The 11671-nt window shown below is 61.9% G+C and overlaps 1 protein-coding gene across 1 annotated transcript in view; it reads right to left on the bottom strand.

Annotated features, from left to right (window-relative positions):
- Positions 1–210: 210 nt before the first annotated feature.
- Positions 211–11671, bottom strand: part of LRPAP1 (LDL receptor related protein associated protein 1) — an 11916-nt gene continuing 455 nt past the window's right edge. The window contains exons 2-8 of the mRNA XM_040625274.1: positions 7981–8125; positions 5394–5518; positions 4244–4364; positions 3761–3919; positions 2645–2727; positions 1800–1976; positions 211–530 (exon numbers count right to left, since the gene is read on the bottom strand). Coding sequence (XP_040481208.1) covers positions 468–530; positions 1800–1976; positions 2645–2727; positions 3761–3919; positions 4244–4364; positions 5394–5518; positions 7981–8125 — 873 coding nt within the window. The 3' untranslated portion in view covers positions 211–467. The remainder of the gene's footprint in view (positions 531–1799; positions 1977–2644; positions 2728–3760; positions 3920–4243; positions 4365–5393; positions 5519–7980; positions 8126–11671) is intronic.

Here is an 11671-nt window from a genome sequence, read left to right as displayed (position 1 = left end):
GGCTCTCCTCGAGCCCCAGCTCAGAGGCAGGCAGGGAGATGCCAGCTGGGCCAGAGGTCACCCCTCCCCCTGGTTAACTCCACACTGCTCCCAGGTGTCAAACCAGGGGGACTGTGGCCCCTGTCACATAGCAGAGAAGACGGGGAATGGGGTGCAGGGGTGGAAGAGAAGCAAGGCGCAGAGAGACTGCCGAGGGACAGGTCAGATCACTGGCCATTTAAACAGTGTGACGTGTTTTTAAACACAATACTTCCAGCGGCAGCTCCCCGCGTGTCTGAGGCCCCGTGCACCGGGCACGTGGTGAATCAGACCAGTCCTCCCGCACGAAGGGTGCCCGGCCAGTCCCCATCATGCCTCCTCCAAGGTCCTGTTCGTGTCCAGCGCCGCCCCAGAGCAGCCGGGCCATCCTCAGGCAGCGCGCCCCCCGCCGGCGGCTGCTTCTCCCCTGCCGGCGGCTCAGGCGGCCCTCAGAGCTCCTGGTGGCGAGCTCTCGAGATGCGGCCCGACAGGTCCTGTAAGTGCTTCTTCACCTGAAAATGAGGGCACAGTGTCAACCCGGCTGCCATCTGCCCGAGATCACGACATACACGGTCTTCAGAGGGAAACTTCGGAGCTCCTTGCTTTTCTTAATGCACAAGTCTGCCATCCGGACACAGTCTTGAACGAATCACAAAAGCAGCTCCAGGCTCACTGGAACGCCACCGCCCACCAAAAACCAACTGGGAACAGACCACGCCGAGAGAGAAGAGGGACGTTTCTGTGGGCCACCCCGGCCCCTCACAGAGGTGGGAACAGAGACGCCACCTGGCTGCGCCCCCGGGAACCGCCTCGGGCCCCAGCCCCACGGAGCCCAGAGTCCACGCCACACGCACTGCCGCCACGGCAGTGAGGCAGAGACCACCCCATGTCTGCCCCGTCCCTGTCTCAGCCAGATTCCCCTCTGCAAGCTCCCGCCCCGCAGCATCACTCTGGAGCCGACTCCCACGCGGGAGTGGCTGCCAGACGGCCACAGACCCACGCGCCCTCCTCCGTGGCACTTCTGCCTCATGTCACTTTAAAGTTTCATGTGTCTGAATGGACAGCACAGCCCTGTGGCTCCAGAGTCAGAAGCTCGAAAGTGGGTCCCTCCTCCCTTGCTCCCTCTACAGACAACCCATCTCATTTGTTTCCAGATTGTTCTGTGCGTCCTAGCAACACCCGAGGCCTCCGCCCCTCCTACCACCAGCTCCTTAGAGCGTTCACGCTGCCCTGCTGCTTCTTTTCCCTTCGTGGTGCGACCCCGAGGCCCTTCTACTACGAAGAGCCCACGCTTCTATGCCTGGATGGGCACCTGATTTGTGGGTTTCTGCAAACGACCTAACCACCCCAGAGTGGCCCCATTCCAGAGTGACCCCACTCTGCTCGGGCCACCACCTACCGCTGCCCTGGGATGGTCCCCATTCCCACGAGAGGAAACGTGGCCTCCATACGCACCCCATGGGATTCTCAGGGGACTGTCCTCCTGTGTGCACACAGACGCGCCAGAGCCACTGCCTCACATGCACACCCCGTGCAGGGTCACCGGGCCAAGGGCACAAGCTGGTGGCACAGGTGTCCCGCAGCTCTAAACAGGCCCGGGGGGATGGCCCGGGCCCTGGGGGAGGTGTGTGGCTGCAGCAGGTGCCCCACCAGGCACCACCAGGCCCAGACGACCGCCTGCCGTCCGCAGAGGAGGGACGAGTAGCCACGCGGGGCTGGGGGAGCAGGACCGGGGACAACCCCAGGGCAGCCGCCGCCGCCTCGTGGTGCCGAGCGCGCACCTTGTAGCCCAGCTCCTTGGTCTTCTCCTCCAGCATGGCGTACTTCTCCTTGTTCCGGCTCACGTGCTCTCGGTCCCCGAAGCTCTCCACATGTTTCAGTTTCTGGTGAGAGATTTCCAGCTGCTTCTGGTAATGATTATGCTTTTCAATTTTGGCTTCAAAGTGCTTAAGCTCCTCCTAGAAAAATGTTTAAACAGTTGAATGTCCCTTAACAGACTCTTCGTGCCGCTCCGGGGTTCCCGGGCAATCCCCCCCACCCCCTCAGGACAGGGTGGCTGCCACACAGCGGGGCTGGGTGACAGGGCTCAGCACGGGACGCAGGGCGCTTCCTCCTCTGCGGGAGCACACCCCGAGCCCCTCAACGTGTGATCTGCCCGGCCAGCTCCAGGGCGCCGTCTCTGCTGCCCCCGATCGGGAAGCAGCACACGTGGAAGAAGAGCGGACGGGCTGGTGATGGCACGACCCCCACGAGGCAACACTCTGGCAACTCAAAGGCCCCTCCCTCCAGGCCCGCTGCCAGAGCCCCACGCAGGGTCTGCCGTTCTCGACCCACGTGCTTCCGCACCAGCCCTCCCTCCTCACACCCAGCACATCCAAAGCCGAGCAGACGCCCCTGGAGCTAGACCCTCCATTCACCGGAGGCCAGCGCTGTCCACAGGGAGGCAAGCACGGTGGTCCCACACGGCCGCCGACCAGCACTGCAGAGGGACGCGGGGGGCAATGACAAAGGCCCGTCCGTGTACACGATGGTCTGCCACTCACACTGCAGTTCAGTCCTTTCCACGTTCGTAGAAAACAAGTGCTGCCAAATGGTGTGAGCCAGTGTCACCCAGCACCTTCCTTACCCGGAAGGACTCCAGCTCCTTCTCAGTGAAGTTGGCGGACTTGGCCAGGTCCCACAGATCGATCACTCGGGGTTCCTCGAACTCTGGCAGAAAAGCAAAAGCAGTCCCGGTGACTGTGTGGCAGCGTCCCGTGATGCCCAGGTGCCCTGACGACACTGCGAGTGTGAGCGTCTGCACACGCGCACGCACACACACATACACGGGTATGTGCTGTGCGCTCGCATGCATGCGTGAGGTGTCCCGCGCCGTCTGAAGCAAACTGAGTGTAGTTCTCGTGCATGCTCAGTCTGGGGCTAAGGCACCACTGGAACCTGGCCTCGGGGACATGCTCACCCAGCATTGGCCCGCACCTCTGACAAAGGGTCCCTCTTGGCAGAGCTGGCTCGGTGGGGAAGGGGAGGTGGGAATCAGGAGATGGCAGGGCTCCTTGGGGCCCAGGACTATGTCAATCTACCCACATTTCCAGGCTAAAGCTTAGGTCTCTGCCTGTCCTTCCAGCTCCAAAGCAAAACCGACCACATGGAAAGGACCCCTTGACCTCAGCCCGCACTCAGGAGCGGATCTGGTGACACGTGCCCACCTGGGCCACTCACGTCTCCTCCGTCCCTGGACCGGAAGCAAGCTGGTCACAGCTGCCCACCCGCGGGCATGCTGCCAGCTGCTCCGCCCCCTCCCTCAGCTGATCCCATCCTGCCCAGGGCCCTCAAGGGGCTCGTGGAGAGTGTTCTGGAAGGACTCGGCAGACCACAGGAGAAACTGAGGAGCTGGCTCGGTGCAGCTCCTGAAAGGGGGTGGTTCGGGGGGGAGGGGTGCAGGGCGGCCCCAGCACCGTGTCTCCTGACCCGCCGCATCCCCAGGCGGAGAGAAGCACCTGCCGCATCGCTGCGGCGCACGCTCACACTGGACAACACGCGAACGGGCAGGAAGCCGGAGAAAGAGGGCAAGCCAGCAGTGCTCCCCAACACGGGCTCTAGCGCGGGGCCCGGGGCGGGAGCGGCGCAGACAGCGGCCCGTCACGGGGGCCCGGACCTCGTCACCGGGACGGTGTGGGACACACAGCTGTGACGCCCGAATGCGGGGCCCAGGGCGGAGGCGTGGGGTGCTCGCCACGCTCACCGGCCTCGGCGCCGTAGCCCTGGTGGCTGACCCTGCGCAGGCGGTCGTAACCCTGGTGGATGCCGCGCAGCCGGTCCTTGAGCTCCGCGTGCTTGCTGTGCAGCACGTCCTCCTTGACGTGGCTCACGTCCAAGGGGCTGATGACGTTCTCCTGGATTTCTGTGTGAAACAGGGTGGCCGTAAGCCGCCATGGGAGGCCCCCCTGCTGGAGCGGAAACACCCCGGGCCGACCCCGGTGACCCTGCACCCCAGCTCCCCAACTCCCGGTTTGGGACTTCCTGAGGGCGAGACCACGGGCTGGGGCGCATCCACGTCTGTGTAAGGAGGGCAGCAGTGGCGACCCGTGACCCACGTCACCGCATGTGACCAGCACACTCGTGTTGTCAGAGGTGCCCCGATGAGCCCCCCGCAGGGGAGTCCCAATCAGAAACCGGGTGGACGCAGAGGGAGGACCCCCCAGGGCTGCCTGCAGGGGCGGGGCACCTTCGGTCCTGCTCAGCGTCTCCAACAGGACGTTGTACTCGCGCACTTTCTCCTTGTGGTGCTGGAACTCCCGCCGCAGCTTGTCCAGCTCCTCGCTGGAGAACTTCCCCGAGGTCTTCGCCTGGGGGGAGCGAATATCCTGCCAGCCTGCCCACGCCCCGGGGTGACCCCGTCCAGGCTGCTCACCTGGACTCCACGGGGGCCGCCGCTGAGCGTCCCCTCAGAGCAGACAGGACCCTTGCTCCCACGGGAAGCGCTTGGCGCATTCTCGCCTTGATGGCCCCTTAACTGGGGGGCATAGTAGGACCTGTGGCCAGGCTCCACGGAGAGGTGACAGCCATCCAAGTGTGGGAGTGGCAGGGTCCCGAGGAGGCGGGGTGCGACAGCGTCCCCTTCTGGGAGGGACCTCAGGCCAGTCACCACACGGTCACCCACTTGCCCTGCGGGGCCATGTGGTGACTCATGAATAACGCAGGTCCGGGGCTCCCGGTGGCCACAGGGCCCCCTCCATGGCGGAGCCGCCCTCCCTCCTGCTCCAGCCGCACCCCTTGAACCAAGGACGATGGGCTGGTGCGAGAATTCTGATTCTCCGCCCCACTCAGTGTGGTCCAGACAGAACCCGGACAGGAGCTGGGGGATTAAGGAACACGCAGTGACTGACTGCGGTCAGCTCAAGCCTCTGCCTGGCCCCACAGCCTGCCCACACCCACCTGAGGTCTGCTCCCCACAGGAGACCAGATGCTACAAGCCTAGCCTCCACGCTCCCACCCCGCACTGTGAGCACACCTTTCTGAACCGGACAGCACACAGGCTCCGACCCAAAACTAAGTGAACACCGTCCAACACGCAGCCCACGGGCCACTGCGAACCTGTTTACAGATCGTCTAGCCCGTTCTGGTCATTTGAAGCTCCGACAGCTAGCTCCGCGCCACACAGAATTCCTTCTCCGAGAGGGCAGGGAAGTCAGGGAGGCCTCACGGGAGGGACCACGACCACAGAAAAACAGCCTCGTGGTTCCAAAAAAAAAGCCCTGCCCCCGGAGGCCCCTGGAAACAGGCTCCTATGCAGAGCAGAAGCAGCCCCTAGCAGCCCCCCTCAGCTCTCAACGCTAGGGCGCATTTTGGGGCTCACAGGAAGTGCCAAAGGGTACCTTGTGCCACAGCTTCTCCAGCCTGGGGTCCTCCAGGCTGTCCTCCTCGGCGGGGTCACTGAGGGAGTTGCTGCTCATGGCCCGGGTGTCCTTCCTCCCGTCCAGGCCGTACTTGGCCAGGATCACTAGGGGAGACGCAGGAGGTGTTACTCTAGTCCTGGCCACTGCTTGCCTGGCACCGAGAAGAGCCGGGACCCCCAGGCTCCACACTCCAGACCCACGAACAGTCCCAGTGGCCCCCGAGCACGGGGAGGGGCAGCAAGAGGGGCGGAGGGATAACTAGGTCACTGGGCTCCGCCTGGCCCAGCCTTCCAAGATGGCTGCTGCACCGGACGCCCTCACAGGGCACGTCACACACGTCTCGGGGTGCATTCAGTGGCCTGGAAGGCGGAAGGTTCTGGCTTCCAGCTGCCTGGGTTCCGCGTGAGCTGGGGCCAGAAACAAGCACTCCAGCTGGAAGAGGCCCCACAGAGCAGCATGCCCAGCCTCTTCTGCTCTTGCTCAGGATGCTGGGCCCGGCACGCCCCGGCGTGCACTCGGGGACACCGTGGTGGACAGGGTGGGGGCGGCCGCCCTGCACAGCAGAGCAGACAGAGCAGGACCCATCCCGAGACAAAGGCTTCTCTGTCAAAACTGGCCCAGACAAGGCGGACCCAACGTGGTTTGTCCCCTACGGTGCTGGTGTGGGGCCGGGGCACTGCCCTGCTGCGAGCCTAGGACAGACCTGGTCACACCTGGGGGCTCCCTTTCACGTCCCGATCCTGGTCTGACACCACACTTTGCGGTCCCCTTGGTGTGGCTCAGCCTTGTCAATGGTCCTGGGTGGGGGTGGGGGGGTGTCCTGGATGCGGGGACGCACAGGCCACATCCAGGAGATGGCCAGCTGTCCGGTGAGGGTCGAATGCTCAAGAGGGTCTGCTTCGGCGCTCCAGCTCCCCAGTCTCTGGAGTCTTCCGCCACGTCACCCTAGCACCCAGGAAGCCCACACCACCCAAGCAGAAAACAGATGGCTCCACTTGGACCACAGACTCAGACACTGGGCTGGAAGCCATGCCCAGGAGGACACGGGCTGGCTGGGGGAGTCCAGGGAAAATGTGCCCCAGGCAGGGAGGTGAGAGCTGGCTGACCTCTCTACACGCTCATGCACCTCAGTCTTGGCCCCAGGTCATCCACTGGGGGCCGATTCCTTCCAGAAAGGAGGACATACAAAGGATTCCGAGTCCCTCCAGACCTTTTCCTTGGGGGTTGGGAACGCCAGGTCAGGCTCCTGTCCTGGCCCTTCGCAGTGGCCCCCAAACATTCCGGTTGGGTGCAATTATCCTGCATCTCCTTCCACCTAACCCTTCTGCTACCTTGTCCTGTTTTTGCATGCGTCTCGTCCTATCTAGAATGAGGTCATATAAAACAGCAGCAGACCTATGTCCTCACCCCAGAAGCAGATACACAACGTGACCTGAACAACTCGTAGGTGTCTCGTGAGGTCTGACGGCACGGAACGCAGGGTAGCTGGGGAGACGTCACCAGCTGAGTCAGAAAACCCTGGATTCGCGCCCTGCTGTACTCAGGCAGGGACTACGGACGAGTTGCCCTCTCTGCGCCTCCGTCACCTATCTGACCAGGGACGAGTACCTCAGAAAGGCTCCAGTGGACGTACAGCATCTGGTCTCAGGAAGGGGCTCCTGTTACCACAGACGCCGCGCACTCTGCGTGATGCCATGTCTGAGGAGGCCAGCGTCGGGCCCCGCGAGCGTGTGCGATGGTGGGTGGGCTACAGGGCGGACTCTGGGCCGAGGCTACTCCAGCCCCGACGCTGGGCTCTGCGGGGAGCTACAGCAGGCTCCGACTGGTGAGGGCGTGCTCACGCGCCGGGGCGGGTGGCAGGCCAGGGCGCCGGTAGGCGGGACGGGGACGTGACTTCTACTCTCTGCTCTTCACTACAGGACGACAGCAAGACCAGCCAGCCCGGGAGCGGCCCCGAGACACAGCCGGGGTGGGGTGCACGGGGGCGCCCGGGCAGCGAGCTCAGAGTCCTGCCCTGCACCTGAACATTGCCACGGGGGGAGGCGGAAAGGGGGCCTGAGACACCTGTCAGTCCTGAGGACGCATGTCTTTTGCATACTGGGAGGCCGGGCAGACTAGCTCTGTCTTGAATACCCACAGTAAGAAGCAGCTCACTACTTCCCCATATCAACACACTCCACTCTGAGTTATTTTCATTACAGATGATCTGAAGTCTGCTTTGCCATTAACTTCCAGACTCTGGGAACATCCCTCCTGTCTCTCCAGGTGAGCACAGGCAACCGGGTAGCCCCGGCCTCGCTCCCCCCCAGGCCACGTAGCTGCAGGGCCCTCAGCCACTGAGCGCTACTGCTCCAGACACCCCTGCCCCGACTCTCCCTACGGTCTGCCAAGAGCCTCACGAACGGCAGCAGCTGTGGCCGTGGGGGTCGCTCCTCGGAGGTGAGCCACCGCACGGGCTGCAGCAGGGCGCCCCGCTCCCCTCCTGCCACACACCGCGTCAGCAGCCAGGGTCGCAGGCCCGAGACAGCATCCCCCCCCCGCCACACTGAATAGGAGAGAAAGGTACCGCTGAGGCTGCGTGTGAGTTTGGCCTGCTTCTCTCCATCTTCGTCGAGGCCCTCCGCCTTCAGCTTCTTCCAGGCGAACTCATCCCTTTCCTGCATCTTCAGATCGGCGTGGAGCTCGGACAGTTTCACGGGAGAAAGCTGAAGCTATGGGACGAGAGCAGAGGAAGCTGATGACCAGCCCCACGATGAACCAACAGCATCGCCCCGGAGACGGCGACCCTGAGAGAGGGGTGACCAGGAGATACCACAGACCAGCAGGGGGATGCGGGGTCCTGGCCAGTCAAAATCCCACACATGTTCCCGGGCGAGACCCTCAGGGGACTGCCACATTGCAGGGTGTACAAGGAGCCCGCTCTCCAGCCTCACTGGAAGAGGGTCACGGCAGGGCACGATCTAGAAATGCCAAGTCTGTGAGGAGCTGCCCGCCACCAGCGGCCTGAGCTCGGGCTGCCAGCTCCTCCCCAGGAACCCCCCCCCCCGCCCTGAGCCCCAGCGATGTTCGTGGGGCCCCGGGTATTGGGGTGTGAGAATGGAGGAACACGATGCTGAGCATGGGAGGAAACCATTCCCTCTTCCTTGCGTCACGTAAGTGCGGTACAGAACCAACCACGACCATCAGAGGACGGCGGGCTAGATTATGGCAAACTTCCACACTAAGAAAAGACCCGTCAGTGAGCCTGCCTGACAGAGGCCCCCACCCGCAAGAGACTCGCCAATGACGCAATGACAAGAGGATCTTAGTGCAGCATCTCTGCCCCCAGACCCAGCCCAGGATGAGGTGGGGAGGGGCCTGGGCTTCAGGCCGGAATGAGACCCCCGCTGGTGTTAGGTGGCCCAAGGCTCTGGACACGAGCCTGAGCTCCTGCCTTTCCCACTGACTAGTGTCAGCTCAGCCCAGACCAATGGGACCCATGTGCTTCAGGCTGGTACCCCGGACCAGAACATTCCACCAGTCTTCACGTGGCTGTACCTGCCGGAGCTCCCTGCGCGCCCTTCGCTACAGCACAAGCTGCAAGATGGAGCAGCCCCTTGCCGATCACGCGGGCCGGGGAGACTGTGGCCAACATGCTTTCCAGGCTAAAACGGTCATCGTGGTAACCCTGTCCAGCTTTTGCTAGGCCTCCCAGGAGATGCCCAGAAAATCTGGGCCCCATCCTTCACCAGCTGGAAAACTAACTAAAGTTTCACAGGAGTAAAAAGAGGGCATCACATGAATGGCAGCGCCTAGGGTGGGAAACTCTTCTCATTTGCTAACAGGTTTCTTTGACCCCGATCCATGGGTTTGCCCCCTCCTTTGCTGGCTCTCTGGCTCTCCTGGGGCAGGTGTTTGTCTCCACAGTATCCCAGCTCCTACTACCTCTCCCGAGCCCCAAACCCCTCCTTCCAAAGCCTCTTGCGTACCCCCACTTAGATGCCCTAGGTTCCTCAAATGGCACCCAGGCTGACACAGTCCCACCTGCCCCCCTGCACTCTGTCCTAGGCCCCACTGTTGGCTGGATGCTCCCTGTGGGCGCTCTCAGGAGAACACCAGGATTCTGGGGAGGCTGGGGCTGCAGCCTCAGATGACTTGTGGACTCCCTGGGGAGGAGGAACTGGACAGTGGTTTGGGGCATGCTGATTTCCCAGAAGGGCAGACAGGGGACTGGGTGGTGAGGAGCTGGGAAGGGCAGGCCTGCCCATCAGGATGCCAAGGACACAGCACTTAAGCCCCACAGGCATCCACGGTCTCTCCTCTGTAAGCTTGGGTCCTGTCTGCGTCAGGAGCCACAGCCAAGGACAGGGAGGGCCTGGCTCCCAGCTCTGCCCTCTGTGTTTAGTGAGACACTGCAACGGCTCCTGTGTCCCTCTTGGGGACTGTAGGGGGGAGGGAACCTAGTGTTCTCTTACTGCCAGCTAGTTCCACTGTGGAGGAGAGATCTGAGGACCTCAGGCAAAAGTCCCCCCTTACCTCTTACTTTCTTATCTGTCCACTTCCCCAGGGTCCTGAGGGAGATCAACATGCCAGCATCCAGCCAGGAGCCCATGCGCTGCAGGTTCTGGTGCCACCTGCGTGTTACTGTCTCAGCCCCTGTGAGTCACTGATGCTTACGTCTGAAGCCTCTGGGGGTCTGAATTACATACTACATCTGACAAAAATCAATCCTCCCTCTGAAATGCAGACGCCCGTGAGTTCAGCATCGGAGATGCCCCCTGTAGCAGAAACGCCTGGTCACAGCAGCCATCGTGTCCCACCAAAAGGGGGAAAAGACACAGCTCTCCTGCAAACACTTGGCACTCACTCTCTGGATGCCTTCAATCTAACTTCAAGTTAAACATTAATGCCTCACATGAAAAGAACTGGTTTGTAGAAATCAAATACAGAACAGAATCTGTTCAATATTAAACAGTCAGGTAAATCATCAATAATGAAGAGACAAGCAAACACACAGGAAGAAAGCCACTCATCAGAAACAAGGGCTGGCACAGAGCTGTGGATGGTTTCACAGGTGGATACTTTGTTTCAAACTCCCCAAGATGAATGTATGAAATATGTACAGTTTTTATATGTCAATTATATCTCAGTAAAGTGGTAAAACAATCACTGGGAACCAGGGTCCCTCAAGCCTCTGCCTCTGGCCACGGCTCTGCACTCGGGCACTGGGATTGTGTGCAGAGCACAATTCAAGAAGGCCAGGCAGTGGGCATCAACGCCGCGCCTGCCCCCGGGTGGACACTAGAGAGCCTCTGCGAGACCGGGAGGCTGAACCATGTACGTGGGAGCAGTCTTACGGGTACACGGTGAAGCAGTGCCAAGGACAGAACAGGATAGGGACTCCGACCTCCCTTCCTAAGGCCTGCCTGGAGCAGGGGCATGCAGCGTACAGAGAACAAGGGAAACACAATCTCTCCTCCTCTTCTGGCCCTCCCACCTCCAAGGACAACACTTCAACACATTCTAATCACAAGGTCAGGATAAGAACCAGACAGGAGCCTGGAGCTCACAGAACTGGGTGTGTGAGCGCTTTGCACTGGCGCTCTGTGAGCCTGCTCAGGATGTGTCCCCCAGCCCTGCCTGCGTCCCCCACCGTAACACGAGCACACAAGGCAACCCTGAGCAGGACCACAGCGGCCAGAGACGATCCGTGCACATGTGGGTGCCACCCACAGAGACACCCACTGAGAAGACCTGCCCCGGCTTCATTCAACCCCCAAAGCTCTAAGGACAGCCCTCGGTAACCCCCCCTCCCCCTGCCGCCACTGCTCAGCAGTCTTGCGACACTGGAAGATGTCACAAGACCCACAGGACGAGGCAGAAGTAGCCCAGGTTCCCATCCTCCGCCTACAGCTCTCCTAAGCACTTCTATCAAACAGGAACCGGATAATCTCACAGAAAGTCAAGACACCAAGGTGGCATCATGCAGTAGTTCCCGGGTCCCCGGTGGGGTCTCACAAGACCGGAAGTGAGTTTCAGAGTCTTCTCCAAGAACCCGCAACCCTAACCCTGGCATCTGTACACCAAGGCAGGTATCACGGCGCCAGCATGGGCTGTGGCCCCCGAGACAGAGAACACCCAGGCCCCTCTGGTCCCCAGGATTACGAGAGAGAAAGCAGCAGGCCCTGCAGACCCCCAGGACTACAGGAGACCCAGGCCCCATCGCCCGGGAGATAGAAGACGCCCGGCCCGCGGCGGAACCCCCCCCCCCCCCCCCC

This window comes from Ursus maritimus, unplaced genomic scaffold (genome assembly GCF_017311325.1).
Source record: "Ursus maritimus isolate PB19 unplaced genomic scaffold, ASM1731132v1 scaffold_8, whole genome shotgun sequence".
Lineage (NCBI taxonomy): Eukaryota > Metazoa > Chordata > Mammalia > Carnivora > Ursidae > Ursus > Ursus maritimus.
The sequence above is the reverse complement of the archived record's forward strand: the minus strand, read 5'-3'. Positions and strand labels throughout refer to the sequence as shown.